This window comes from Saprolegnia diclina (assembly GCF_000281045.1).
Source record: "Saprolegnia diclina VS20 unplaced genomic scaffold supercont1.34, whole genome shotgun sequence".
In the NCBI taxonomy this organism is placed as follows: domain Eukaryota; phylum Oomycota; class Saprolegniomycetes; order Saprolegniales; family Saprolegniaceae; genus Saprolegnia; species Saprolegnia diclina.
The window spans coordinates 366,080-391,135 of NW_008246101.1; the positions used below are offsets into that span (position 1 = coordinate 366,080).

Below are 25,056 nucleotides of genomic sequence, written 5' to 3' on the forward strand. Positions count from 1 at the left end.
AGACGTCCGGGACGATGGTTGCGTCCGCACCAAGCGCACTGCTCGACGTCTGGAGCTTGGCGTCGACCGTCTTCTTGATGAGCTCGATGACGATAGCGGCGACGATCGTGTCGGGACCACGTAGTAGTCCTGGTCGCCGTTGGCGTTGGCATGGAGGAACCTCTTTCGCAAGCTGCGCAACGTTGTGGCTACAGCTAGCCCGAGCATCTTGTCGATGCTACTCGCGTGGATGTCGACCGACCACGTAGTACGCAATACAAGAAGAGCGTTAGAGAGTCAACCACGCGGTATAATTAAGGTCCGTCTTTGTCGGCTTAGTTGTTTTCAAAGAAGGACGTGACGCGCATGACGACGGTCCACGTGATGGCTTGGCCGGGCGCCATACGCGTCAGGCGCGGGACAAGGCCCTTCCAGAGCGCGGCGTTGCCTTCCTCGCGCGCAATGACGCCAAACGCATGAACAAACCCGCGGTACTTGGGCTCGACGCCCTTGATCGTCTCCTGTGCCATGAGCCGCGTCTTGATGACGTCCATGGGCGAGTTCAAGCACGGACCGAGCGAGCCCGCGACGAGACCGTTGATGAGCGTCTTCCAGACTTCGAGCTGCTTGCCGTCGCCGTCCTCCTTTTTCCACACGTTCGAGTTGAGCCATGCAAACGCCATAAAGTTGAAGGCTTGGTTGCTGCCTTGGCGCGCCATGGTCGGGATGTTGCCCTTCCAGAGCGCCGTGATTCCTTCGTTCGCGACGACCTTCTTGAGACAGTCGATCGGGCCCTTGTAGCGCCCGACGCCCACCTCTTGCTGCAAGCGCGTCTTGACGACTTCGAACGGCGTCACAATCAGCACCGACTCGAGGCAGCCCGTGAGAAGACCCGCGGTGAAGTTGATGCCATTTGATGCTTTCACGCCTTCGCCGGCGCCGAGGAGCTCCTTAAACTTGGCAAACGACCCAAAGCGCAGCGCGTACTTGAGCGTGAGGTGCATGATGAACGGCGAGAGACCCTTGTAGAGCGCAGCGCCGCCTTCGGTGCGGTAGATCGTCTTGCCGCAGTCAATCATGCCCTTGTACTGCCCGGTCCGGTCGAGCTGGAGACGCGTCTTGGTCACGTCAAGCGGCTGGAGCATGCACGCCTCAACGACGCCGCCCGCCATGCCCGCGGCCATCTTGACGTACGGCGAGACCGGCTTGCCCTTGAGCTCCGTGGCCATCGCGTCCTTGAGCGGGCTCGTCGCCATCATCGGGGGCGTTCGGGGCGTCATGCTGCTGCTACTGCGAAGATGCGAAAATGGGTCGCTCAAAGATTTCCGTGGGCCCTTGCCTTCAAGCCCATGTCTCGTGCCATCTTTTTATTCCAGGACCCCTTTTTTACTAATATTGGCATGCGAGCCAATCAGGTGACGCCGATGCGCCCTGCTGCCATCTGATTGGCGCGTCGGTCACTGGCAGCCACCAGTAACCAATCATCGCGCCGGAAATGGTGACGAAACAGTCAACGAACTGACTCAAATGGGGATCCGCCTAGGCGCGTCACGAGCGCGGATCGTGGACCGAGCCAATCAGCGCCAAGTTGAAGTGGCAAAAGATCGCGCGGGCCAAGCCGCCGCAACATCTTGTGGTCGACGGCAAACGCAGCGACGCCTTTCATATTCTTCAAGCGTGACGACCAAACCAGAAACCAGTTCGATTTGATCCAACGACACTTGAGAGTCCTGCCCAGATTCTAGCATCCAGTGCATCCGGCGCGCTCTGTTCCCGCATCTGATCCCACGTGGTGCGGCGTCGCAAATGCAAGAGTCTGTGAATCTTGGCGTCTGCTTTGAATCCAAGTCCCATCCAAAATGGCGGCTCATGGCGGCCTTCCGAGTCTTCTCGAGCGTCCAACCGACCGGTCAACGGCCGCGTCGTGTAAATTTAGAAGACGATGCAATCGCTCCGCCAACATCACATTTCGATTTTGAAAATGGAGAAAGAGAGCGGGGAGCTGGAAATGTGGGAATGCCCCACGTGCACACTCCGCAACACCCTCACGGCCGAAGCCTGTGACGCGTGTGGCACAACGAGTCCCTTCGTACTGGCTGCAATGGCGCAACAAGACGCCGCCGCTGACGCCAAGGACATTGACGACGATGCGTCGTCGACGTCGACGCGACCTTCACGTGGCTCGTCCATCGAAGATGATTACAAGGCAGCGGCCCAGCTCGACCCGTGGGCACAAGCCGAAGATGAGTGGGCTGTCGTCGAAGCCACGCAAGCGACCAAAGTGAAACGCAAGGGCTCGGCCAAGACGTGCGAAGGCTAATTTGATCGAATATACCAGCACGACGACCTGGTGAGACTCTGGCGGCCGATGGCGCCATGTGGTCAGCGCAGGCTACTAGAATCTCGTGCACGAATGGTTTGGATGCAAACGGAGCCCAGACGTCAGACCTTTGAGAGTTGAACGGAAGCAGGGCCTCCGAGGAAGAGGAGGGCACCATTGGAGCTCATCTGGGGCTTCACTTGTGGCGCCGGACAAGTCGCCACCCCTTCAAGATACCGTGGATGTACGTCTCGGTTTCATTGGCTATGTACGATGTACTAGTACGCTTGTATTTAAACTTGGAAATGTATTGGGTAGTACGGCTTGTACTGTACGGTACGGCAACGTTTGGCGATCCAACGCGACAATAAGATCTTACTTGGCAGGAGCAAGATGATGGACACGGAAGCGACGGTCGACTTTTTCTCGCTGCACAGCCGCAAGAAGCGCGATGTGGACGTCGAGATGCTCGACTATGACTACGTCGAGAAGTGCACGGACGCGGACTTGCTCAAGAACATCCTCGCCGTGCTGCAGTCGGGCAAAGAGGGCAAGTACCCGCAGCTCGAACGCGCGACCGAAGCCCAACTGCTCAAAGTCCTCCCGAAAGCCGAGCGTGACCGCATCGAACGACTCCAGTCTCAGCCGTCCTATTCGGACATCGACTCGGAGAAGGCGGCGCTTGCGTCGTGGGAGCGCGACATGGAGCGCAAGCTGCAGCGGCTCGACGACGAAGCCCAGCGCGTTTCTGCACCACGGAATCGTCCGGCGGTGCGCGGTCGAGCGCAGCCAACAGACGCGTCACCGTCGCCGCTGATCCAAGAGGTGACAACCTCGAAGGCCAAGAAGCAGGCGATTCCTGCGTACGACTGGCAGTCGTGGGAAAAATATGATGTCGAAGCCGCCGAGCGCGAGCTGGATGCGGAGGAGCAACGCAAGCAAGACGACGCACGCCGACAGCGCGACGAACTTCAAGCGCGAACCGCGCGCCGCATGAAGGAGGCGCAAATGCCACTCTCGGTCGACCTTGACGTCCTCACGCTGACCGAGCGCGAGGTATACGCGCTCCATGAAAAGACCAAGGGCAACGAGTGCTTCAAGCTCGGCGAGAACGACGAAGCGATCTTGTATTACTCGCGGAGTCTTGCGTACGACCCGACCAGTGCGATCGTGCATGCCAACCGCGCGCTCACGCACCTCCGCCTCAAGAACTTCGCCAGCGCCGAGGATGACTGCAGCAGCGCCATCCAGCTGGACCCAACGTACACGAAAGCGTGGTCGCGTCGGGGTATGACGCGCTTCCGCCGTGGCAAGTACGCCGACGCCGTCAGCGATTTTACGCAGGCGCTAAGTCTCGAGCCAAGCAACCGCGAAGTTGAAAAGCTGTTGAAAAAGACAGAGGAAAAGTGGCTCGAAGTGGATGGGACGCGCGGCGGGACGCTCGTGCCCGAAGCACCCCCGATGGCGCCAGCAACGACGACCTTTAAGCGGTTCGAAATCATCGAAGAAGACGAAGACGACGCCGAGGCCGTGCAATCGGCACCGACGACGTCGCAGCCGTTCAAGCGCTTCGAGATCATTGAAGACGACGATGATGAAGATGACGATGATGATGAAGATGATGAAGATGACGGCAAGGTTCACGGGATCAAGCCAAGAGACGTGCCACGTTTCGAAGTGCTAGAAGACTAGGCGCGCATTGGGGTGTATTGGCAAAGACTTGTGTATATAGCAGTATGCATATCTTATCGTCTCGCGTTGCATTAGCCTTGCATGTGCACAACGCCAAGGCCGGGCTTGGCCGTCGATAAATAGTACGCGCGCGAGTCGCCCATCGAGAGCACGGCGGCCTTGACGATGTCGCCGGGATGGAAGAGGTCTTCGAGCACAATCTTGTCAATGTCCATGGGCCGGACGTCTTCCTTGCGCAGCGTACCCGCAAACGGCTCGCGGAGCACGACGTCGTCGCGAACCGAGAGGATGTCGAGGAAGATTTGGGTCGTCGTGAGCTTCGTGACCTTGCAAATGACCGTGTCATCGAGCTGGAGCACATAGTCGGTCGCGATGCGCTTCCCGGCCGGTCGCCGGACGATGATCGCGTTGCCGACCGTCGCCGACGTGCCCGCCACGGAGGCGAAGATGCTTCCGTTGAGCACATACGTTCCGTCGCCCGCGGTCGTTGCGTCGCTCACGGCGCCCAAGCGCTGTCCTGGCAGCACCACCGACATCTTGTTGAATCCAAAGGAGTGACCGCCACCGAGCTCAAACGGTTCACAAACCGCAAAGTAGCGGTTAGACTTCAACGTCAACCGTACTTAAGCGGCATTGTCGACGGTACTTAAGCCGTACATTCAACTCCAAAATTGGATCACCGCCAGGGAGATAGCTAGCGCAGCGGTGGTCGACTGCTGCGCCGGGGTCGTGGCAGGCAGGGCACTGAAACAACGTGAGGCACCCCATGCTTGGGCTTCTGCAGGCGCGTCGCAGAAGAGAGAAGAACAATGTTGATGGTGGATTTTGACGGTATTTACAGAGATATGGTTGGGAAGCGGGCGCTAGTTGTGGCGGAAGAGCGTTATGCACTTCTTGCCAACGTTAAATTTGATGAAATTCTTGCTCTCGTACGTAAACGACACCTTGTACTCGGACCCGACGATGCAATGCCACGTCGGGCCGTACTTTTCTTCGAGCCAGAGCTAATCGGATCATTGGGCGGCGTTGGATCGATGCGTCGTCTACCTTGAGGTGCTTGGAAATGTCCTTCTCGTCCGTGTACTGCTCCATGGCAATGCTGGCCTGCATGAGGACATCGCTCTACAACCACAGCTCTAGGAGACGTCCAGCGTGATCCTAGCACCTTCATATCGCCATGCTCGTCCACTACATGGAGGGCGCCATGAGCTACCTAAGCCTTGGGCTTGCATGGACGTACTGTCGGTCTCCATTTGCTTGTTGTTGTCGCGGCTCGTCATGTTGCTGCCGGGCAATCTGCGATCGAAGTGAACCGTCGCGATCCGAAGATCTTGAATTTACCTGTATCAATCAATATGCGTATTTTACTCAATTTGGGAGACTTGATGGTTCTAGAACAATCTTTTTGGCCAATCCGAACGAGCGATTTCTGCACCAACCAAGCATCAGCCCACAAAGCGGGAATAAAAACAAGTTCAATTTAGGACTATTTTAAATACCTAACTTCTATTCTTTATACAAAATACAAGATAATAGAGTTGGAGGAGAGAACAAATACAAAGAAATATGTCATTAAAATATGCCACCGCGTCATAACGGTTAAATTACGGTGAATCCGGTTAATTTGATGAGCTAATTCGGGGATGGAGGACCCCACTTTCTTTCCAGGAGCACCCCGAAGACCATGCTCGCCCGCCACGTTCTGACCAAGTCCCGCGCCATTGCGGCCGCCAGCGCCAAGCGCTCGTTCTTTCGCTCGTCCTTGGTGATGACGGAGAAGAAGGAAGGCGAAGGCGAGACTGCTGCGCCTGCCGCCGAAGAGGCTGCCCCGGAGGACCCCGTTGCCGCCCTCACGGCCGAAGTCGAGGCGTTGAAGGCCAAGAACGCCGAGCTCAGCGACAAGGTCCTCCGTGCCTTGGCGGATGCTGAGAACGTGCGCCGCATCTCGCGCCAGGACGTGAACAACGCCCGCGAATTCTCCATCTCCAAGTTTGCCAAGAGCCTCTTGGACGTCTCGGACAACCTCAAGCGCGCTCATGAAAGCATCACGCTCGAGGAAATGTCGCCGGAACACAGCTTGGTCGCGATCAAGTCGCTCCACGAAGGCGTCGTCATGACGGACAAGGAGTTGCAGAAGGTCTTCAACTCGTACGGCATCAACAGCGTCGGCGCGGTCGGCGACAAGTTCGACCCCAACTTCCACGAGGCCATGTTCGAGTACCCGGACGAGAAGCAGACGCCTGGCACCATTGGCCAGCTCTTGAAGGTCGGCTACTCGATCCACAGCCGCTGCTTGCGGCCGGCGCAAGTGGGCATTATCAAGGCCCCGCCCGCCCAGCAATAAGCACCTCACGTTTCGTAGATTTTCCCATGTTATAGACCCTAATGCACCTTTGACGCTATTCAACCTCATATTCCTAGTGGCCTTTGACGTTGAGCACGGTCTTTGCATGGGCCACAATGTCGGCGGTGGGCGCGAGCGCCGACGCAATCAGGTCCGCGTCACGGTACGCCGACGGCCGTTCATCAAGCGTCGCCGGCAGTACGCAGGTCGAATATACGTCGCCCATCTCGGCGACAAAGCCGCGCATGGCGGCCGCCACGCCGCGCCCTTTCTGTGCGGCCCCCGCGCGCTTGCGCGCCCGCAGCCGCCCGCAGCCATGCGGCCCCGAGTAGTTCCACGACGCGTTGCTGCGCCCGCGACAGATTAGAATGCCGTCGCGCATGTTGAGGGCGACGACGCAGAGCTCGTCAGCGTGGCACCGAATCGCACCCTTGCGCAATACGAGGTCTCGGAAATCGATGTAGTTGTGCGTCGACTCGATGACGCGCGTCGCGTCATACGTCGCTGCCGTCGCATGCGAAAGCACGAGCGACAAGATGGCGCGGCGGTTCATGCGCGCATACGTCTGCGCCCAAATCATGTCGAAAAAATAGGCCGCGGCGGCCGCGCCCGCCAGCGCGCCACTGTGCGGCTGGACGCCCGTGATGTCGTCGTCATCACTGTGGCTGCGTGGTTGCGGTGCGCCACCACCCGCCGCTTGCTCGTAATGGTACCGCGCAATCTTTTGGCCAATGTTGCGGGACCCCGTGTGGACGGCCAGGTACACTTCGTCGGTCGCCTCGCAGACGTTGACTTCGATGAAATGGTTGCCGCCGCCCAATGTGCCGAGTGCGCGAAGGTCGTAGTCGTAGTCGGACCGCGTCCGAGCGCAGAGAGCGCGCAAGTACGCGTCATTGTACGTGGGCATGTATGGCGTCAGGTCGAGCTGAAACTTGGCGCCAAAGGCGTCGACAAAGGCAACGGCGTCAACCTGCGCCTGGGCAAAGAACGGAGCGTACTGCGCCGGCGCAATCACTGGCGTCGCATGCACGCGGTCGTGGCCATTGCCCATGGGCACGACCTCCTGGATGACGCGATCGAGGCGCGCGAGCGACTGCTTCTTGGCGATCGCTGACGACGGCAGCGGGTGCAGCGCAACGCCACAGCCAATGTCTCCGCCAACGAGTCCCGGCAAGACATGTGGGGTCAAGTGGCACGTAAAGCCGACGCAGCACCCGTTGCCTTTGTGGGCATCCGGCATGATGCGTGCATGTGCGACCGAGGCATGGGCCGCGATCGCTTCAATCTGCTTGAGCGTCTCGCGATCGAGATGGTCCTTCTCGAGGAACACGACGGCGTCGTTGGGAGCTTGGCCGATGGTAAACATACGTGGCTTGCTGATACTGTTACTTGTTGCGAAATGAAAGAGTGAAGACGAAGGAGCGCTCCATGCGAGCAAGCCATGCGGAAGCAAGCGCGAACATGCCCACGGACACGAGAATGATGGCAGCACCATCACTCACCTGCCACAAACCTCCCGCGCCGGTTTGCCATCGGTCCAGGTCGAAACCGAGGAGTCAAGGTGTCACAGGCTCCAAGAGGCGATGCTTGTACGCGATGAAAGAACCCGTGCCATTGAAATGTGCAGTCCGTTTGGCCGGCAGCGACTGCTAAGAACTTAGTCGAGAGCGTACGGCGAGCCTCGTGGAAGCTAGATTCGCATAACGTGTTACACTGCTTCCATTCGTTTGCCTTTTAGTCGATTGGAGTCGACTACGTACAAACGGCTGCCACCCACGGTAGCTACTACATCGCAAGTTGAATGGTATCGCGTGATAATACGGCAGTTGAAGGAAACTGCTCGTCCGGACACGTTGCAAACTACGAACAGTTCGTATAGAAAGGAATATAGATATGGCGTTTGTCGTCTCTAGACCCCTGGTCCTTACTGGCATTCATCCCGAAAGCAGCCCGCGGTGTATCCGACTAATAGCAATTCGTGCGACCCTTGAAAGATTTGGCGCCAAAAATGGCACGTGAAACACCTTTTGCTAACGTTCGCGTAAGTCCGCTTCGCACTTAATCGGCGCGCCCCACTTGGTTCGTTCGCAGTTCGGATCTCTTCCCGCCACCATGCCCACGGTCCACATCGCGGGCGTGCCCGTGAGCTTCCCCTTCACGCCCTACGAGTCGCAGCTCGTGTACATGGAGAAGGTCATCATGGCCCTCGAGACGAAGCAGAACGCGCTCCTCGAGAGCCCCACGGGCACGGGCAAGGTACGGCGACGACGACCTCGCTTGACCTCATGCGCAGGTAGACGCTCTGCCTCCTCTGCGCGACCTTGGGATGGATTGCGCACCGCAAGAAGTCGCTGGCCAAGACAAGCGCCAAGAAGAAGACCGAGAAGCTCGAGTACGAAGACCTCCCCAACGACGAAGGCGACGCGAACGAAGACGACGACGACGTGTTGCCCAAGATCATCTACTCATCGCGGACGCATACGCAGCTCAAGCAGGTCGTGAAGGAGCTCAAGCAGACCGCGTACAAGCCCAAGGTCGCGATCCTTGGCTCGCGCGAGCACCTCTGCGTCCACCCCGAGATCTCCAAGATGCGAGGAACCCAGCAGAACCACTCGTGTCGCCAAGCCGCCAAGCAGTTGCGGTATCCATGCTTCCTCTTCATGCCCCGAGGTGGTGATGGCATGGCATTAGTTGCATCTTCAAGTCGGGCTACGACCAGTCCAAGAAGGGCGGCAACCCGCGGATCATGGACATTGAAGAGCTCGTGACCGTCAACCGAGAGCGACAGGTCGCCTCGTCGTCCTTTTGCGGTTATCGGTATCAACGCACGACGTAGATTTGCCCATTTTACGCCAGCCGCGACATGCTCTCGAAGGCCAACGTCATCTTCATGCCGTACAACTACCTCGTGGACCCGCCCCTCCGCGCGTCCCTCGGCGTCTCCCTCGAGAACGCCATCCTGATCTTTGACGAAGCCCACAACGTCGTATGTGCTGCCATTGTCATCACAGACAAAGCATGTCTCTATGTAGGAGTCGATCGCGAGCGAGGCAGCGTCGTACAGCCTCTCGACCGAAGACATTCAAGGCTGCATCAAGGAGGCCCAGGAGTGTCATCGCATGATTGCGACTTCGCGCTACGTGCCCGAAGAAAGCTCGTTCCTCAGCGCGCAGGTCACTGGTTCCTCTACCTGCAATCGACGCTCATACGATGTATAGTCGGTGACAACGCTCATGGAGCTCCTCATGGAGATCGAGCGAGGTCTGCTGTCGTTCCCCGTCTCCAAGGATGGCGGCTGCACCAAGGTAGTCTCAGCGCCTTGGCTTTGTCGAGACGAATATGGTTGCCTAGCCGGGCGAGTACATTTTCGATTTCTTCAAGGCGTTCAACATCTCGTTCGACACGGCGCCCATGGTTCTCGGCATATCGGAGCAGGTGATCGAGGCCATCACGGACGGCGGCAATGCGAGCAACCCGCGCAACTCGAAGCTCGAGAGCCTCGTCTCGTTTCTCAAGACGATCTTTCGGGACAAGGACAACCACCACAAGGTGTCATGACCTCGCTTATGGTACCAGTGTTCTGATGCAAGCCTAGATGACCAAGCAATTCCGCGTGCACATTCAAGAGGAGTAGGGCAGCGCGCTTGCGTCGTGTATTGAGGTAGCACCATTAGGACCCAAGTGACGCGACGATACCAGTCGGGGCCGACCGTCACCAAGACGATGCGCTGGTTCCACTACTGGTGCTTTCACCCGGGCGTCGCCATGCAAGAAATTTACGACCAAAAGGTGCACAATATTATTCTCACGAGGTACACCCGACTGTATCGAGCGTCTGCGTCATCGCATTGAACTTTGGATAGCGGGACGCTTTCGCCGCTGGATACGACGACCAAGGAGCTCGGGATTCCTTTCCCCATTCAGCTCGAAAACTGTCATGTGGTTGACGCGTCGCAAGTGTGGCTTGGCGTCGTGGGCGTCGGCGTCACAGGGAAGCGCCTCAACAGCAGCTACCAGTACCGGAGCTCGGTCGAGTACCTCGTCGAGCTTGGCAACACGCTCATCAACTTTGCTCGGCTCGTGCCAAATGGCCTCCTCATCTTCTTCCCGTCGTACACGATCATGGACCAATGCGTTGCGCATTGGCAGCTCAAACCCGCCAACCAGCAGCCGTGCATTTGGGACCGCCTCTTGCAGCTCAAGGTAATCCCAACTTTTGCAGCCAAAGCGACGTCGTATCCCAAGTTAACACTCTGCGACAGACGATCCACGTCGAGCCCAAGAACCGGTTCGAATTTGCGGACGTTGTGACGGCGTACCATGACGACATCAAGTCGAGTCCGCAAGGCGCCATCTTCATGGCGGTCTGTCGCGGCAAGGTCAGCGAAGGCATTGACTTTTCCAACGAGAACGGACGCGCGGTCGTCATCACCGGCCTCCCGTTTGCACCCATCAAGGACCCCAAGATTGTACTCAAAAAGGAGTTCTTGGACCAAGCGATCGTGCCCCCCGGCGAGTCAGTACGTCCTGACTAGAACGACAAAGCACGTCCTTATTGACAATATCCGGAGTAGAAACTCACGGGCAACAACTGGTACGTGCAACAAGCCGCGCGCGCCGTCAACCAAGCGATCGGTCGCGTGATTCGCCACCGGCACGACTACGGCGCGATCATCCTCCTCGACGAGCGCTTTGGCTACGCGCAGCAGCGTGGCACGCTCTCCAAGTGGCTGCAGTCGTACTGCCACAACTTCAACAGCTACGGTACGACCGTATATACTCCATACGTCCCGATAGATCTCACTTTTTGAATCGATAGGCGAAGCCCATGGCACGCTTGTCCGCTTTTTCCGCTACAACAAGGACAAGTACGCGACGACACCGATCCCAGCGACCGTCGGAAAGGCGCCACTTCCGTTCAATCCACCCAAACGCCTCGAGGCGCCGACCCCCGCGCCAAAGGTCGCCGTCGCGCCGCCGCCGCCAAAGGACGTGACGGCCAACAGCCAAGTGGCAATCGGCGATGGTCAGTCGTACGTCAACCCCAAGCTCTTGACAAAGCCAGTAAAACCTCCTGCGCCAGTTCTACCAGGTACACGTGTCGTCTAGCTCCTTTGGCATTCTCAAGGCTGCGTAGCGCCGAGTGTCAAGGCACCCGTCGCTAGCGGGACCACATCGCATGCGCCGTCGTTGCGCAATGTGTTGGAGAAGCAGGTCGTGTCGGCGTCGACAGCCACCGTGCGCCCTGCGTCGTCGTCGCTCGAGTCGGTGGTGCAGAACGCGCGCGCGATTCTCTCGCCGCAAGAAATGAACGAGCTCTTATCGCTCATCCGAAACGTACCCAAGGCGCCGGAAGACATGCCCGAGATCGCGGCCATGCTGGGACCATACCCCGAGCTTTTGGACCCGATTGTCGCCCTCCTCCCGCGGTCGTACCAGAACTTTGGCGCTGTCTCGGTGAACGACGCGGTCCAGGCCATGGCCAAGTCGGCCCAGCGCCAGAAGCGCAAGGCCGCGTCGCCTGTGGTCGCGATCCCCAACCCGCAGTGCAGCATTTGCTTTGACGTGCTCGACATGTCGCACGCCGCACCTTGTGGCCACATTTGCTGCGACCGCTGCTGGAAAAAGGTGCTTCTCCTTCGTCTTTGCCCGAGGACTTCATCCAATGGTGCTAGTTGGAGTCGCAAGGGGCGATTGTGTGCCCCGTGTGCAAGGCGACGTGGCCCATCAAGTCGCTCGTGCGCATCCAAGCCAAGACCAAAGTGAGCAAGCTCAACGCCCGCGCTCTGTAGCTATTCGTCTGGCATCGGCCGCTTCGTTAACGCCCTCAAGTGAAGTTCCTCCCGAAAAAACATGCTTTTGCGCGTCTCCAAGACGGTAAAGAGTACTCGCATTATTGTACACGACGGTGCTGCTTGTGATCCTCTTGGAGCCCACGAACACGATGTGACAATGCATTTTGTATGCAGACGACCACCCCAGAAGGGGTCGCGAGGTTAATAATTACGAAAGCTCTTACGAGTGGCGGCGCGCAGTCGGGTCCGGAATCAGCCGCTTGGCGGCCACGACCCAGTCCATGAGCTCAGTCTGGGACGTGCATTGAAAGATGTGGCGGCGCGTCGACTCGGTCTTGAAGACGCTGAAGAGCCCCGAGGAGGCCACCGCCTAGACGGGCGTTCGATCCAGTCGACTCGCAGTCCTCGTACCTCGTTGACTTCAAACGTCGGGACCGTGCCCTTGGCGATCGCGAGGCGCGAGTTGGGGAGGTAGATGGACGCATACGTCACACACGAGACGCCGTCGTCCGAGGTCGGGAGCGACGAGAGCACCGCGTCCGGCCGCTTGTCCTTGGTCCATTCAAAGAGGTGGAGGTACCCGTCCTGCGTCACGGCGCCAAACATGTCCTTCCACGACTTGAACATGGTCGCCGACACTTGGTACCGCAGAAAGCCGCCATAAACCAGCTACAAGATCCTCAGCTGCGTCGGCATGAAGTGTGAAATCAGGAAAACCTACCAGCGGACTCGCGAGCGGCGACCGGAACGACCCGAAAAATTTGTCTTCTTGCGCATCGGCGAGCGCCATCGCGGTGTTCTACGTCATAATGGGCATCCGACATGGACAGAGGTGCATCGTGTACGTTGCGCGGAATGCGGCGAATCGTGAGCAGCAGGTCCTTTTCCGCGTGCATTTTCTACCCCAAACCAAAATACGAAATCAGATCTGATGGCAAACACATACGAGCGTGCTGCCGAGGGGCTCGGTCATGGTGCCGCCGAGCTCTTCAAAAATGGTCTTTTGCTTGCGCAAGTACGTATCCAGCGCGGTCTGGGTCACCGAGACGCGGAGGACTTCGATCGTCTAGCCACGCCGTCAACGGAAGTGCATCAGTGTGTCAAGTCGATACCTTGAACTGCTGAAAGAGTGTGGCCATGCCCGTCACGTACTCGACACGCGCAGCTTGGAGCTTCTGGACGTTGACACCGTACGCCGCTTCGGCGAGCCAGAGATCGTGCGCATGACTGCTGCTCTCTTCTATCCAAGGATGGTTTATACTCTGAAAAGAGGAGGCGGTGGACCGACGCTTGGCTTGACGCGCGCGCTCCATTTCGCGGTAGAGGTCGTCGTAGGCCGCAAACGATTCTTGCACGCGTTTTTGGGATGCGCGCAGCATCAAGTCCAGCGCGGTGCCTTCCGCCACCATGGTCGTCGCCGTCTCTTCGTACTGCGTCACCTACATGCAGTGCATGAGCGTTTGGTAGAGAGCGAGGAAGAGGACCATTTCCTGGAGCGGTCGCGCGAGCACGTCACGCTGGATCGCGTTCGTAAACGTCTCGATCTTGTCTGAGAGCTGCTGCTGGCTTTCGCCGAGGGCGTGGAGGGCGTTGTCGCACGACGACGCCATTTGGAGCTTGGGGCCCCCGACGTCCGACGTCTCGAGCACGAGCCGCAGCCGCCGGAGGCTCTCTGCATACGCCATGTCGGCTTGGATCTTGAGTGTGAAGAAGCGCACGAGGCGGGCGTTCGTGTCCCGCGCGGTCTGGAGCTCGGCGCAAAACACGTCCCAGTACTTGCGGTCGGCCATCTGCGCGGGGTCGATGTACGCCTTGCGCGACGCCTCAAAGCACCGGAGCGCGTCGCACGAGACGCTTTTGTTGCGCCACAGCATTGCATGGTTCAAGTTGGCGTCCGGCACCGTGCCCGCTTTGGTGAACGAGTTGGCACGGCCGCCGTCCGTGCCCGCATGGTGTGGCGACGACGTCGCAATCACGTCGCCAGCGACGAGCGCTGCCGCAGACGCCGACTGCTGAGAGGTCGGTGGCGATACGATCGTCAGCGCTGGCGGCGGCGACGCGGTCGATGGTGCGGGCAGCGTACTCTCGGCGTCGCTCATCTTGTTGGTCTGTCCCTTGTTGCAACTGGCAGACCCAAAAGCCCTTTCTTGATCCTCGGATTGTGATTGGTTGGAATACTAAAAACCTCACGACGGGGCCAAGTGCGCGCACTTGACACGCGATATGCGACACGTCTCGTGGCAAATCCTTGAAGATACAAGCCCACACGCCCAGGAAACCAAGCAGACCAAGCGTGTACAGACCGCTACTCGAAGCCAGCAAGCAGCCTCCAAGGCTCGCCCCGTTGGAAGCGCTCTTGCTAATTCGCATGGCGCGACAGCGTCTGCGTTGGTGGCACCACCGTCATTCAGCTTGCGTGGGAATGTTGCGAGTTCTGAGCTCCTGGCAAGCCCTCGTGCGCATGCCATGGCACCTCTGGCGATGAGGACGTCGCACGAGTCCGTACGCACGCAATCATCATTTGACAAACAACGACCGGAATCGAGCCAAAAACATCGTCACAGGAGGGTAAGATTAAGCCCGATAAGTGAAATTGCTGATCAAGCTGAACATTCACAGCCTGTAAGCTCTGGTTGCAGCAACAATGCATCTGACGAGTGTTGCTATTGACGCTATGCATAATGTCCTTCCTCCAAGAACAGCTCTCAGAACGCGGTGCTTATTTGCGACTCTTTGTTTGTGGCGTTCGTAGTCCAATAGTGGGCCGGCAAGGAGCCACGTAGCGTGCCGATCCAAAAAGACAGGAGGCCGCGCAACGGATTGTGGCCAATCCAAGGTCGCGATGGCAATGCGCACTTGAGATGCGCGAACTTGTCACGCATTGCCACAAACAACACCAAAAGAAGGAATCGGTCCGGGTAAACTCCGGGATGGAGAAACGCGAGATTGGCGACGAAGCGGTGTGGTCGCTCTCGACGGCCAAGCCCGGCAATGGCGTCCACCAGCTGCGCGATGGTATACTGCGATGGACCGCGCCGGTAATGACATGCTTGCTTGAGTAGACAACCTCGATACGTACTGGCAGTCGGACGGCGTCCAGCCGCATCTGATCAACATCCAATTCCACAAGAAGATGACCGTGCACGAGGTCGCCTTGTACCTTGACTACAAGCTCGACGAGAGCTACACGCCCCGGAAGATTGCAATCCGCGCCGGCTCGACCTTTCACGACCTTGTCGACATCAAGACGCAGACCATCGTCGAGCCATCGGGCTGGACCGTCATCCCGCTCCAGCAGGTGCTGCTGGCCCTTGGCCAGCCGTCGCGCGAGGTGCGCCCATTCGCCATGGTTCCAGCGCTGTAGCTCTACCGTAGAAGCCGCTGCGCACCTTCTTTCTCCAGATTGCTGTGCTCGGCATGCACCAGAATGGCCGAGATACGCACATCCGCCAGGTCAAGATCTACGCGCCGCGCGTCGCCGCGTCCATTGGCGCGCAGATCCCTGAGCCCTCGAGCGTCGCCTTCTCGTCCTTCGCATCGATCCGGTAAGATCGTCGTCCGCTGCGTCCCGTCAACGTTTTGCGTCATCCCGTCATCCGGTGCACTTGCCGTGGTCACTTCAACTGCTCGATTAAGTGCGGTTTTAGAGCCCAGATGCAATAATTTGACACCTTCAACTGGTCCGATTAAGTCCGCATACGCTCAAAGATCGCAACAGTCACAACTGCTCTCGCCGCCATTCGCGACAATAAGAAATGAGCCGACGCGACTCGCGCATGATGCTCTACCTCGGCGGCGTTGCCAGCGTCGCATGGTGTATGGTGTACATGGCCCAAGTCCACACGACGATGCTGGCGCCGGCGCCGCTCGCAGGCGCCATGCACCTCGCCGCCGCGCCATCCGATGCCGACCGCGTCGAAGCTCTCTTGAAATCTATGGTCCGCTGACCTTGCTAGGATCGAGTGCTCATGTAGTACATGCGCTATAGACACTGGCTCAAAAGGTGGGCCAAATGACGCAGATCGACATCGGCGACATTCTGTACGGCAAGAGCCGGGAGCCGGCCCTCGCCATCAACCGCGCCAAGGTCGCCGTGTACGCCAAGCTCGGGATCGGGTCGTACTTTAACTCGCCCTTTGACGCCAACAGCAGCCCGCACGGGCGCGTCGGGTGGTCGGCGTCCGAGTGGCGCGTCGTGCTCAACACGATCGCGGCCATCTACAAGGAGCACAGCGCCGTGCCGTTCATCTACGGCATCGACACGACGCACGGCGCCAACTATGTGCGCAACGCGACGCTCTTCCCGCAGCCTCTCGCGCTCGCATCGACCTTCAACGTCGACCTTGCGTATGCGATGGGGCGCATCGAGGCCAAGGACAGCCTCGCAGCCGGCATCCCATGGATCTTCAGTCCCGTGCTCGGGATTGCGATGCAGCCCAAGTGGTCGCGGGTACGCATGAACCTCTATCTTCCAACCGATCCGACTATATACGGTCTAGGTGTATGAGACCATGGGCGAAGATCCGCATGTGGTCTCGACTCTCGGCGTCGCTGTCATACGTGGCATCCAGTCGTCCAACGCTTCAGCGGTCCGCCCTCTTCTTGTACAACGCACGATATGCATTACTCGTATGTGCTAGGCCTGCATGAAGCACTTCATCGGGTACTCGAACCCGACGAGCGGCAATGACCGCGCCGACAGCATCATCACGGACTTTGACTTGGTCAACTACTACGCCCCGCCGTTCCTCGCTGCCGTCCGCGACGGTAACGTCCTCAGTGCCATGGAGACGTACACCAGCGTTAACGGCGACCCGGTCGTCCAAAGCACCAAGCTGCTCCAAGGTTTGCTGCGCAACGACATGGCGTTTGACGGGCTCCTCGTCTCGGACGACGACGAGATCCACCGGCTCGTGGCCGAGCACCACGTGGCGGCGACGGAGCTCGAAGCACTGCAGATGGTCATGGACCACACGTCCTTGGACATGAACATGGTGAGCAAGAAGCACCGCGCGACGTCGCTCTTACTCAAGCTCGTGAACGCGTCGACGATCCCCGAAGCGCGGCTCGATTCGTCCGTGCGTCGCATCCTCACGCTCAAGCAGCGCCTCGGGCTCCTCGATGCACCGCCTTCGACTCACGAGAATTTGGTGGCGACGGTTGGCAGCGACGAAGACCGCGCGCTCGCAGCGACGGCCGCCGACGAGAGCGTCGTGCTGCTCTTGAACAAGCCCGTCGAGCCCGTGGACGCGGTCAATCCCAAGATGGTCCTCCCAATCCAGAACCCAAATGCTAAGATCTTTGTGACCGGCCCGCTCGCCGACAACAAGGCGTACCTCTGCGGCGGGTGGACTGTCTATTGGCAGGGCACCGACGACTCGGACGCGATTCCGTATGGCCGCACGATCAAGGAGGCCGTGGCCGCCCGCTTTCCAAACGTTGTGTACGCAGAAGGCGTCCCGGTCCTCGATACGGACGTCGACGCGAACGCTGGCCCGCCGGGCAGCGTCCACGCGATGAGCGCGCCACAAGCTGCGAACCACAGCGCCGCGCTCGCGCTCGCGGCGGCCGCCGACTACACGATCGTGGTCGTCGGCGAGGCGCCGTATGCGGAAAAGTCGGGCGACCTCGACGACCTCACGCTGCCGTCCGGGCAGCTCGAGTACATTGCGGCGCTGAGCCGCGTCACGACGACGAACGTGATTGTTGTCGTAATCACGGGCCGACCGCGGCTCCTCGGGCACAGCCTCCGCCACGTCCACGGTGTGCTCGTGAGCTTCCTGCCGTGCGCGGGTGGCGGCGACGCGATCGCCAAGGTGATTGCCGGCGACGTCAACCCGAGCGGCCGCCTTCCACTCACGTACCCAGCGACGACGGGCCATGCGCTGCCGTACTTTCACCGCGCTAATGTCGCGTGCACCGAAGGCTTTAAAGAGTGCCCGGTCCAGTGGCCGTTTGGCGCGGGCTTGAGCTACACGACGTTCAAGTACGACAACCTCACGCTGAGCGCGTGGCGCGTCGACAAGGTCACGGGCCGGCTCCGCGTCGACGTGAGCGTCACCAATGTGGGCACGCGCGCCGGCAAAGAAGTGGTGCTGTTGTTTCTGTCGCAAAAGGTCCGGCGGTTTGCCGTGCCCGAGGCCAAGCTCCTGAAGCGCTTTACGAAGATCGAGCTGGCGCCGTCGGCGTCGACGACCGTGAGCTTTGAGCTGAGCTTTGATGACTGGTCGTTTGCACTACCGCAGATCGGTCATGGCTTGAACCGAACGGCCGAGGATGGACTCTTCCATCTCATGATCAAGCACGACACGACGTGTGGCGGGGCCAAGAAGAACCCGCTCTGTGCTCATTTCCACCTCGTCTAAGCAGCTCATGTAGACTGCGACTGCATGCTAACGTCTACTAAGTGATGTTGTACCTTGCGTGTGGCCATGCTTGCAACGAAGCATGGATCATGCAGGCGTCGCAAGGTGAGGGCTGCGAAATGGCCGCAAGGCTGGGAGGGCCAAAGCTGCAAGAGAGACGCGGTATCCCTTTCACCAGTGATGTCCATTGAGAGGGCTTTTTTACAGGCGACGCAATACGTCTTTCTATCAAAACTACAGGCGGCAAATGACATTTAGTTGAACTTGCCGAGGATGTCTTCGTCACGGAACAAGTGGAACTCGTCTTCGCCGAGCTTGAGGAGGCTGCCGCCGTATTCCGGGAGGAGCACCTTGTCGCCGACGGCCACGTTCATGGGGATGATCGTGCCCTCGTGGTTGCGGGCGCCGGGGCCGACGGCGACGACTTCGCCCTCGTTCTGCGTGCTCTTGGCCGAGTCGGGGAGGTAGATGCCACCGGCCGTCTTGAGCACGGGCTCGGCCTTCTTGATGAGGACACGGTTGCCAAGCGGCAGCAGCTTGCGGAGGCTCGACATGGTTCGACTACGGGGTCCGAGGAAAATTCGATACTGACCACCGCAAACGTTTCCAACAGCATCAAGTGTTTTAAACACATATCCACAAGTCGAAGGCTCGAGAACGTTCCGAAGTCGTGAAATAGTGTATGTTTGAACTTGAAGCTGGCAGCACGTGCAGTTGCGCGATGGCGCACGTGCGCAAACTCTCGTGAATAGTGTGCATGAGAACGATAGGCGCTGGGATTTAGTGTACATAAGTTGGGCTAGACACACGCAACTTGACGTTCTAGAATGTGGCGGGAAGCATCCTCACCCTACCAGATTGCACCGATATTCCTCAACCGCAAGCAGCGGTCTGGAACGGTCGACCACCAGATCGCTCGGGGTGTGCGCATTAGATTTTAGACCCAGCGTGACCAGCTGGAGCCATTTACCGCGTGTCAACGGCTTCTTGCCCAGAGTCAGCACGCCATCCAGCATTTCAGCGAATTCGCAAAATCGGGTTTGAACTGGCAGAGGTATCCACTTCATGACGAGTCGAGTCCAAGACGCGTCGCTGGCCGCCAAGGACACGGAGCAGCACCGCCTTGTTCGCATTTTGCAGGCGCAAACCATCACGCGGACGCGTGTCTGGACCTTGTGTATCGCCAGCCTCGGCGCCCTGCTCTCGCTTAGCGCCTTTGCCTTTGCCCACCAGCTCTACCCGCACCCATCGGCCGCGATCTTTGCATCGACCGCCGTCACGATCGTGCTCGAAACGAGCTTGACGCTGGCGACCGTATATACTCCCGGCACTGTCGACTCGCGCCCGATCATGGTCGCAACAGTGCGGGTAGTCATGCTCGTCGTGTGGCTGCGGACGAGCCAGGCCGCCTTGGTCGCCGCGCTAACATCGTCTGCTGTGGCGCTGGTCGTTGCGGGCCCGCTGGTGTTTGGCATCGTCTGCGCCCTCACGGCAAGTCAGCTCGCTGGCTTTCGAAAAGACCTATTGTCCTTGACGTCTCTCTGAGTCGTTCACAAATGCTAGTTAGTAGGAAGTGGTGTAGTACAAAATATTCAGACTCGCGTATCTAGGTTTCTAGTAGATTGCTTACTTCATCGGCGCCCAGTAGTCGATGATATCCAGAGCGACTTCACAGCTCTCCCGCACGACCTGGTGGTCGTCCTTGACGTACACCTTGAGGATCTCTTCGCACTCGGGCGTGCCAATGGCACCGAGCGCCTCGGCGGCTTCGTGGCGGACCATGCGGTGCTCGCTGGCGTCGACGAGCACCTTCTTGAGCGCGGGGACCGTCACGGGGTTGACCATTTGGCCCATGACGTACGCGATCTCGTGGCGGAAGAGCGCGCTCTTGTCGTCGAAAGCCTCGCCGAGCGCGAGCGCCGCGTCTTCCGAGTTGCGGTTCCGGAGCGAAAACATGGCACGGTACCGGTCGAACATCGAGCGCGACGTGTCGAGCAAGATGGCCTTGAGCTCGTCCGTGGTCTTGGTCTTCTCCATGGCCGGCGCCGGGTCGACCGAGAGATACGGGTTGCGGTCGAGGACGCCTTCGTCCTCCACCGGCGTGTGCTTGTACTTGACGAGGCGAAGCGCGAGCTCGCACGTCTCCGCGACTTCCGGCGCGTCGTCGTGGCTAAACTTTTCAAGGATCTCGAGCGAGCTCGCGTCGCCGATCGCGCCAAGGGCCTCGGCGGCTTCGTGGCGGACCATGCAGTCGTCGGACGTGTCGGCGACGACCGACTCGAGCGTCGGGCACGCATCGGCGTCCTGGAACTGACCGATGACATAAGCGAGCTCGTGGCGCATGAGCTCCGAGTCGGCCTTGTTGACCAAGGCTACAGACGATCTTAGCGCAGGATCCTCGTGGCGTGGCGTAGCCTACCTTCGAGGAGGACCTTGAGGTCGTCCTTGCCGCCACGCGTGCGGAGGTAGAAGACGGCGCGGGTGCGCTTGCCCATGGGCTGCGAAAGGTCGAGGAGCGACGCGCGGAGCTGGTCGAAGGAAGGGCCGTCCGACATGTTGGCAAAAGAGAAGTTGCGCAGGCCACCGACGTCATGACCACGTCACCGGATACCGCTTGTCCTCGCACCAGCGTATCCGGAATGCTTGGCACCTCCCACCAACCAAAACGCTTCTTGTGCGCCATTGGGTATGATTATAGCCAATCACAGGACTTAGGATGCTCCCGCGACTTCCACGTTGACGATCGCGATTGGACCCGCGCGCCATTTTCGCCAGTCATTCCGCGGGATCCTATCGCACTCTTCCAAGACCCATCTACGCATAGCTATAGTGTGTGTTTATATCGATAAGTCTTTGAAAGATTGGACTTTGATCTCTCGTAGGAAGATCCGCAGCTCGTTGGTCAGCTGAGGTCATGGCAGGACAACAAGATGGCTTAGATCTGACATGAAATAGTACAGTATCGACACAGCGTCAAATGCAAATAAAATTTTAGTACAGTACTCTGTCGGTGGTATGTCCCACCGAGTCCAAAGGGCACTCAAATTGCAGTGTAAGAGCATCGATGCTGACTGCTAAACCATAATGAACACCGGTCGCCGTTGGCGATTCCCTTGCCGTTGCGAAGACCACCACCCGCCTCCTCTCGGCACAGCGACGGACATGCAGCCTTTCCACCGGTCGCCGACATACAACTCGCAAACGTGTCAAACCCACCAATCACGCGTCAGCATTCAGATCCACACACGATCATTGGCTACATTCGTATCTATTTTCAGCTGGCACACCGGCCAGGGGCAAAGTCTCTGGAAACGCATTCGCGAATCGTCGTCCGGCCGCCGTGATGCAACAAGTACAACGCCCGCCCCTACGATCTTAGTGCTGATGCTCATCGTATAGGATGGCGCCACCGAGATTGTCCTACTGGAGGAGTCGCTGCCGCTGACCGACGTCGACCAAGTCTTTTATGACGCGATCAAGAAGGAGTTTGGGACCGACTGCAACGAAGAATTCTGCATTCGCCTTGCCCGCGCATACCGCGGCGAGAAGAAAAACCGCATGAGCAAGACCATCGGCGAGGCGAAGAAAGTACTGGTAGGCCATTGCCATGCGACGACAACTCTTGTTTAACAACACGTAGGAGTGGCGCAAGCAGGTCAAGGCCGACGAGCTACTCGAGATAAAGCTCGACCAAGCCGATTTGTTTGCACAGTCGTGGCCGTCGATGATTTCCGGCGAAGACTACTACGGGCATATCATCAACTACGACCGCCTCAAGGACATCCAGCTCGATGCGTTCCTCTCGCATTTCAACCTCGAGCAGGTCTTGCTCCACCGCGCCAAGCACATGGAACGACTTCGGGCCGAGTACATTCAAATCGTCCTTTCTCGGACAAGATCTTATAGTCTTCAATGATGTAGAATGGCCGCAGTCTCCAAGCGGGCAGGACGCCGCATCTACCGCCACATCTGCATTTTCGACCTCTCGGGCATTGGCCTCAAGCACATGGCACCGAGCGTCATTAACTTTTTGAAGCCCATCTTCGACCTCGGCCAAGTCTACTACCCCGAGTCGCTCTTCCGCATGTACCTCGTGAACGCACCGTTCGTGTTTTGGGGCACGTGGAAGATCATTTCCAACTTCATCGATCCGGAGACCAAGGAAAAGATCCAGATTTTCAAGAACGCCGAGAGCTTCGTCGTCGACGCCAAGAAGCACGGCATTCCGATGAGCGCAATCCCAAAGGCGCTCGGTGGCGAGAGCGTCGGGCGTATGCTCGACGACAACTTTGTCGTGACCAGCTGCGTCCCAGCGTCCGAGTAAACGCTACGTCGTCACATGCTTGGCGTTAACAATCGAATAGCATCCCATTTATATATTGGATAACCACAAGGACTTTAGGACAGCACGAGCAGACGCAACCTTGAGAAAGCCTGCGTTCGAGTTGGACACAGAGCAATGTAGGTCTCGTCGAGACACACGTCTGTTTGAAAGATTAAGGTCTTCAAAGTGCATCACAGTGCTTGATGGGGATACGATAACAAAGCAACTTGTGCAGCCTCACATAGCTGTCGAATGCGAGTTGAGTCGAATTGGGAGACCGCATATTCTATCATATTGCGGCGTTGCCACCTGCAATCAAAAACATCTCGCACTTGATATACGCCGCCGGTTGGCTAGTAAATTGGTGTTGCAACATACCACCTTGTTCGAGACTGGACGAGACGTTGTGCATCGAGCGATGCTGATAAACGAGCCGAAGTGGTGGCGGCGCAGGCGGTAGTCGCGGATCGTTGGGGCGTTGGCAATCCTGCCGCGACATCACTTTGGTTTCGAATTGTCGATGAATGGGTCCGTCGTTGACGTTGAATATTTATTTACATCACGGGAGCCATCGAGGTCAATAAAAGCAACTGTCGAGGGTCCGATTGCGATTGCAAAAGGATATTGAGCTACTCAACGACGCTGCCGATCAGCTCGGTCCTCTTCGTCGACGCAAGCAACAACGCCGAAGTCACGCGCGTTTGCACAAGCAAGATGGACCGCTTCGCATGGACCGAGACATTTACTTGACCAATGTGTTGCTAAGGCTATCGGGCTCATCTTCTACACCGAGGCGCGCATGGATCTCATCTGCAACGTCGTGGGCCAGTCGGTGAGCACCACCAACACATTTGCTTCCGTTGACGGAAACGGTTCGTGCTATTATACCATTCACGCCTGTGCATACTTGTCTTTGGCCGGTCGTGTCTCTGGCTCGTGCCTGGTGACGCCCTCTCGAATAAAAGTGCCGACAGCGATCGCGATGTCGTGACACTCTATTTCGTGCACGAGGCCGTGCGCGATCCAATCAAGGTCTGGCTGCTGTTCATTTATCGCATTGGAACGACGTTCTTTGTGTGGTACTGTCTCGATGTTCACTACTATATCCACTGCTGGCAGCTCGAATCGCTCGTGCACCGACGCGGCCACCGCGCGATCATGCCGCCGGGCGGCTGGAATTTGAACTCGTCCTTGGCGACCCAACTGCCATTGTGCTCATGGATCCGTGGGTCGCGGCACTCTATGTGCTTGACATTTGGCTCAATGCGATTGGTTTTGGCACGTCGACCATTGCCGTTTCGGAGAGCAGTGACCTGCTTCTGGTACTTCTCAGCATCTTGCACCTCTCGCGCTCGGTGGTTCCATACTCGGCTCCTCGTCCTGTCTGATAGACAGAAATGCGGTGTATGTCTGGTTTGCGTACTGGGGTCTCGGCATTGTCTCGTTCGGATTCCAGCACTGGAAATGAACAGTGCTTTTCGGAAGTCGACCCGACGCTCGTGGCCATCGCCGTCGTTATCTACGGGCCGATCATGGCATTCATCAACTGTCATTTCGTGGTGATCGAGCGCGTGGCCCACTACATTTGTCCTGTCTCGAACCCGAGAACTGACGTTGAATGTCAACTTTGTCGTTACAAAGCTTCTGACACTGAGTGGCCTCTCATCTATGGTTAAATCACTGGTACGCGGCAGTCTGCCGCGTACCAGTCGCTTCAACGACGCAAGAACGCCACGCACGTCACTCGATCGCTTTGCATTGCACCACAGTTAGCGCTGCGTGGTGGTTCAGTCTACAGCGCCATGGACGACCACCCGCGTCTCAAGCGATGTCCGACAATAAGCTTGCGCGGCAGCGACTGCTTCTTGCTCTGCTACTGCGACGGTGAGCTTGCTGAGCGGCTTCGCTTGCGTCTTTGAACCAATTTGGATACCAAGGCGATGCACCGCACGCGGCCGAGCCGTCGCAATCGTACGCCGCCCGAGCCATCCTTGTGATGTATCTAATGCAGGTGTTTCCGTCTACTCTATCACAAATACCACCTACACAGACAAATTGTGGTCAAACCAAAAATTTGGTCATGGACGGTCAGACAGCTTTCGTCACCTGCGTATGGAGCACAATGGAAAGTGTTGGTATTGCATGTTACATGTAGTCCATAGTTCAAGGGAACTAGTGTACAATATAGTCTAGGAGACTAAGACAACTAACAAGGTGTTATGTTGGCCAATATTGTG

The 25,056-nt window shown here is 58.2% G+C and overlaps 15 protein-coding genes across 15 annotated transcripts; 8 read left to right on the top strand and 7 right to left on the bottom strand.

The window, feature by feature from the left end:
- Nucleotides 1–268: 268 nt before the first annotated feature.
- Nucleotides 269–1,783, bottom strand: SDRG_10319 (hypothetical protein). The gene has a single exon (XM_008616303.1). The coding sequence runs from the start codon at nucleotides 1,257–1,259 to the stop codon at nucleotides 315–317; it is 945 nt and encodes a 314-aa protein (XP_008614525.1). The 5' UTR covers nucleotides 1,260–1,783; the 3' UTR covers nucleotides 269–314.
- Nucleotides 1,784–1,854: 71 nt separating this feature from the next.
- Nucleotides 1,855–2,412, top strand: SDRG_10320 (hypothetical protein). Its single transcript, XM_008616304.1, has one exon. The coding sequence runs from the start codon at nucleotides 1,922–1,924 to the stop codon at nucleotides 2,297–2,299; it is 378 nt and encodes a 125-aa protein (XP_008614526.1). The 5' UTR covers nucleotides 1,855–1,921; the 3' UTR covers nucleotides 2,300–2,412.
- A 264-nt stretch (nucleotides 2,413–2,676) lies between these two features.
- Nucleotides 2,677–4,057, top strand: SDRG_10321 (hypothetical protein). The gene has a single exon (XM_008616305.1). The coding sequence runs from the start codon at nucleotides 2,693–2,695 to the stop codon at nucleotides 3,989–3,991; it is 1,299 nt and encodes a 432-aa protein (XP_008614527.1). The 5' UTR covers nucleotides 2,677–2,692; the 3' UTR covers nucleotides 3,992–4,057.
- A 5-nt stretch (nucleotides 4,058–4,062) lies between these two features.
- Nucleotides 4,063–4,527, bottom strand: SDRG_10322 (hypothetical protein; the record flags this gene model as incomplete). The annotated part of the gene is made up of 1 exon (XM_008616306.1): nucleotides 4,063–4,527. The coding sequence occupies one exon, from the start codon at nucleotides 4,525–4,527 to the stop codon at nucleotides 4,063–4,065; it is 465 nt and encodes a 154-aa protein (XP_008614528.1).
- A 262-nt stretch (nucleotides 4,528–4,789) lies between these two features.
- On the bottom strand, nucleotides 4,790–5,318 carry SDRG_10323 (hypothetical protein). The gene is made up of 4 exons (XM_008616307.1): nucleotides 5,232–5,318; nucleotides 5,157–5,179; nucleotides 5,039–5,113; nucleotides 4,790–4,995 (listed from the first exon to the last, which is right to left on the bottom strand). Exons 1-4 carry the CDS (start codon nucleotides 5,269–5,271, stop codon nucleotides 4,855–4,857), a joined length of 279 nt encoding a protein of 92 aa, XP_008614529.1. The 5' UTR covers nucleotides 5,272–5,318; the 3' UTR covers nucleotides 4,790–4,854.
- Nucleotides 5,319–5,647: 329 nt separating this feature from the next.
- On the top strand, nucleotides 5,648–6,514 carry SDRG_10324 (co-chaperone GrpE). The gene has a single exon (XM_008616308.1). It carries the CDS (start codon nucleotides 5,676–5,678, stop codon nucleotides 6,333–6,335), a length of 660 nt encoding a protein of 219 aa, XP_008614530.1. The 5' UTR covers nucleotides 5,648–5,675; the 3' UTR covers nucleotides 6,336–6,514.
- SDRG_10325 (hypothetical protein) lies at nucleotides 6,337–7,714 on the bottom strand. Its single transcript, XM_008616309.1, has one exon. It carries the CDS (start codon nucleotides 7,699–7,701, stop codon nucleotides 6,409–6,411), a length of 1,293 nt encoding a protein of 430 aa, XP_008614531.1. The 5' UTR covers nucleotides 7,702–7,714; the 3' UTR covers nucleotides 6,337–6,408.
- Nucleotides 7,715–8,447: 733 nt separating this feature from the next.
- On the top strand, nucleotides 8,448–12,343 carry SDRG_10326 (hypothetical protein; the record flags this gene model as incomplete). The annotated part of the gene is made up of 14 exons (XM_008616310.1): nucleotides 8,448–8,591; nucleotides 8,633–8,976; nucleotides 9,027–9,123; nucleotides 9,172–9,321; nucleotides 9,368–9,508; nucleotides 9,554–9,640; nucleotides 9,687–9,886; nucleotides 10,001–10,147; nucleotides 10,199–10,538; nucleotides 10,598–10,855; nucleotides 10,910–11,099; nucleotides 11,155–11,427; nucleotides 11,473–11,963; nucleotides 12,011–12,343. The coding sequence occupies 14 exons, from the start codon at nucleotides 8,448–8,450 to the stop codon at nucleotides 12,125–12,127; spliced, it is 2,979 nt and encodes a 992-aa protein (XP_008614532.1). The 3' UTR covers nucleotides 12,128–12,343.
- On the bottom strand, nucleotides 12,193–14,287 carry SDRG_10327 (hypothetical protein). The gene is made up of 8 exons (XM_008616311.1): nucleotides 13,615–14,287; nucleotides 13,419–13,569; nucleotides 13,243–13,370; nucleotides 13,077–13,196; nucleotides 12,976–13,029; nucleotides 12,852–12,929; nucleotides 12,542–12,799; nucleotides 12,193–12,500 (listed from the first exon to the last, which is right to left on the bottom strand). The coding sequence occupies exons 1-8, from the start codon at nucleotides 14,227–14,229 to the stop codon at nucleotides 12,351–12,353; spliced, it is 1,554 nt and encodes a 517-aa protein (XP_008614533.1). The 5' UTR covers nucleotides 14,230–14,287; the 3' UTR covers nucleotides 12,193–12,350.
- Nucleotides 14,288–15,060: 773 nt separating this feature from the next.
- On the top strand, nucleotides 15,061–15,679 carry SDRG_10328 (anaphase-promoting complex subunit 10; the record flags this gene model as incomplete). Its single annotated transcript, XM_008616312.1, has 3 exons — nucleotides 15,061–15,145; nucleotides 15,193–15,461; nucleotides 15,506–15,679. 3 exons carry the CDS (start codon nucleotides 15,061–15,063, stop codon nucleotides 15,677–15,679), a joined length of 528 nt encoding a protein of 175 aa, XP_008614534.1.
- A 206-nt stretch (nucleotides 15,680–15,885) lies between these two features.
- SDRG_10329 (hypothetical protein) lies at nucleotides 15,886–18,495 on the top strand (the record flags this gene model as incomplete). Its single annotated transcript, XM_008616313.1, has 4 exons — nucleotides 15,886–16,068; nucleotides 16,119–16,580; nucleotides 16,630–16,719; nucleotides 16,771–18,495. 4 exons carry the CDS (start codon nucleotides 15,886–15,888, stop codon nucleotides 18,493–18,495), a joined length of 2,460 nt encoding a protein of 819 aa, XP_008614535.1.
- Nucleotides 18,496–18,658: 163 nt separating this feature from the next.
- SDRG_10330 (chaperonin GroS) lies at nucleotides 18,659–19,113 on the bottom strand. Its single transcript, XM_008616314.1, has one exon. The coding sequence runs from the start codon at nucleotides 19,047–19,049 to the stop codon at nucleotides 18,750–18,752; it is 300 nt and encodes a 99-aa protein (XP_008614536.1). The 5' UTR covers nucleotides 19,050–19,113; the 3' UTR covers nucleotides 18,659–18,749.
- Nucleotides 19,114–19,356: 243 nt separating this feature from the next.
- On the top strand, nucleotides 19,357–20,268 carry SDRG_10331 (hypothetical protein). The gene has a single exon (XM_008616315.1). The coding sequence runs from the start codon at nucleotides 19,561–19,563 to the stop codon at nucleotides 20,038–20,040; it is 480 nt and encodes a 159-aa protein (XP_008614537.1). The 5' UTR covers nucleotides 19,357–19,560; the 3' UTR covers nucleotides 20,041–20,268.
- SDRG_10332 (deoxyhypusine monooxygenase) lies at nucleotides 20,122–21,050 on the bottom strand (the record flags this gene model as incomplete). The annotated part of the gene is made up of 2 exons (XM_008616316.1): nucleotides 20,122–20,867; nucleotides 20,915–21,050. The coding sequence occupies 2 exons, from the start codon at nucleotides 21,048–21,050 to the stop codon at nucleotides 20,122–20,124; spliced, it is 882 nt and encodes a 293-aa protein (XP_008614538.1).
- A 763-nt stretch (nucleotides 21,051–21,813) lies between these two features.
- SDRG_10333 (hypothetical protein) lies at nucleotides 21,814–22,913 on the top strand. The gene is made up of 4 exons (XM_008616317.1): nucleotides 21,814–21,847; nucleotides 21,895–22,089; nucleotides 22,136–22,362; nucleotides 22,417–22,913. The coding sequence occupies exons 1-4, from the start codon at nucleotides 21,839–21,841 to the stop codon at nucleotides 22,817–22,819; spliced, it is 834 nt and encodes a 277-aa protein (XP_008614539.1). The 5' UTR covers nucleotides 21,814–21,838; the 3' UTR covers nucleotides 22,820–22,913.
- The last annotated feature ends 2,143 nt before the right edge of the window (nucleotides 22,914–25,056 follow it).

What these genes read in the sequence shown, in the direction of transcription:
- SDRG_10324 (XM_008616308.1), top strand. Translation starts at nt 5,676, where the DNA reads ATGCTCGCCCGCCACGTTCTGACCAAGTCCCGCGCCATTGCGGCCGCC.
- SDRG_10327 (XM_008616311.1), bottom strand. Translation starts at nt 14,229, where the DNA reads ATGAGCGACGCCGAGAGTACGCTGCCCGCACCATCGACCGCGTCGCCG. An exon ending in CACTCTTTCAGCAGTTCAAG is followed by an intron (nt 13,197 to 13,242) that starts GTATCGACTTGA and finishes CGGCGTGGCTAG; the next exon opens with ACGATCGAAGTCCTCCGCGT. An exon ending in AGCCCCTCGGCAGCACGCTC is followed by an intron (nt 13,030 to 13,076) that starts GTATGTGTTTGC and finishes GGTTTGGGGTAG; the next exon opens with AAAATGCACGCGGAAAAGGA.
- SDRG_10333 (XM_008616317.1), top strand. An exon ending in GCGAGGCGAAGAAAGTACTG is followed by an intron (nt 22,090 to 22,135) that starts GTAGGCCATTGC and finishes AACAACACGTAG; the next exon opens with GAGTGGCGCAAGCAGGTCAA. An exon ending in ATGGAACGACTTCGGGCCGA is followed by an intron (nt 22,363 to 22,416) that starts GTACATTCAAAT and finishes TCAATGATGTAG; the next exon opens with AATGGCCGCAGTCTCCAAGC.
- SDRG_10321 (XM_008616305.1), top strand. Translation starts at nt 2,693, where the DNA reads ATGATGGACACGGAAGCGACGGTCGACTTTTTCTCGCTGCACAGCCGC.
- SDRG_10331 (XM_008616315.1), top strand. Translation starts at nt 19,561, where the DNA reads ATGACGAGTCGAGTCCAAGACGCGTCGCTGGCCGCCAAGGACACGGAG.
- SDRG_10330 (XM_008616314.1), bottom strand. Translation starts at nt 19,049, where the DNA reads ATGTCGAGCCTCCGCAAGCTGCTGCCGCTTGGCAACCGTGTCCTCATC.
- SDRG_10323 (XM_008616307.1), bottom strand. Translation starts at nt 5,271, where the DNA reads ATGACGAGCCGCGACAACAACAAGCAAATGGAGACCGACA. An exon ending in CAAGCAAATGGAGACCGACA is followed by an intron (nt 5,180 to 5,231) that starts GTACGTCCATGC and finishes CCCTCCATGTAG; the next exon opens with TGGACGAGCATGGCGATATG. An exon ending in ACATTTCCAAGCACCTCAAG is followed by an intron (nt 4,996 to 5,038) that starts GTAGACGACGCA and finishes TGATCCGATTAG; the next exon opens with CTCTGGCTCGAAGAAAAGTA.
- SDRG_10319 (XM_008616303.1), bottom strand. Translation starts at nt 1,259, where the DNA reads ATGACGCCCCGAACGCCCCCGATGATGGCGACGAGCCCGCTCAAGGAC.
- SDRG_10320 (XM_008616304.1), top strand. Translation starts at nt 1,922, where the DNA reads ATGCAATCGCTCCGCCAACATCACATTTCGATTTTGAAAATGGAGAAA.
- SDRG_10325 (XM_008616309.1), bottom strand. Translation starts at nt 7,701, where the DNA reads ATGTTTACCATCGGCCAAGCTCCCAACGACGCCGTCGTGTTCCTCGAG.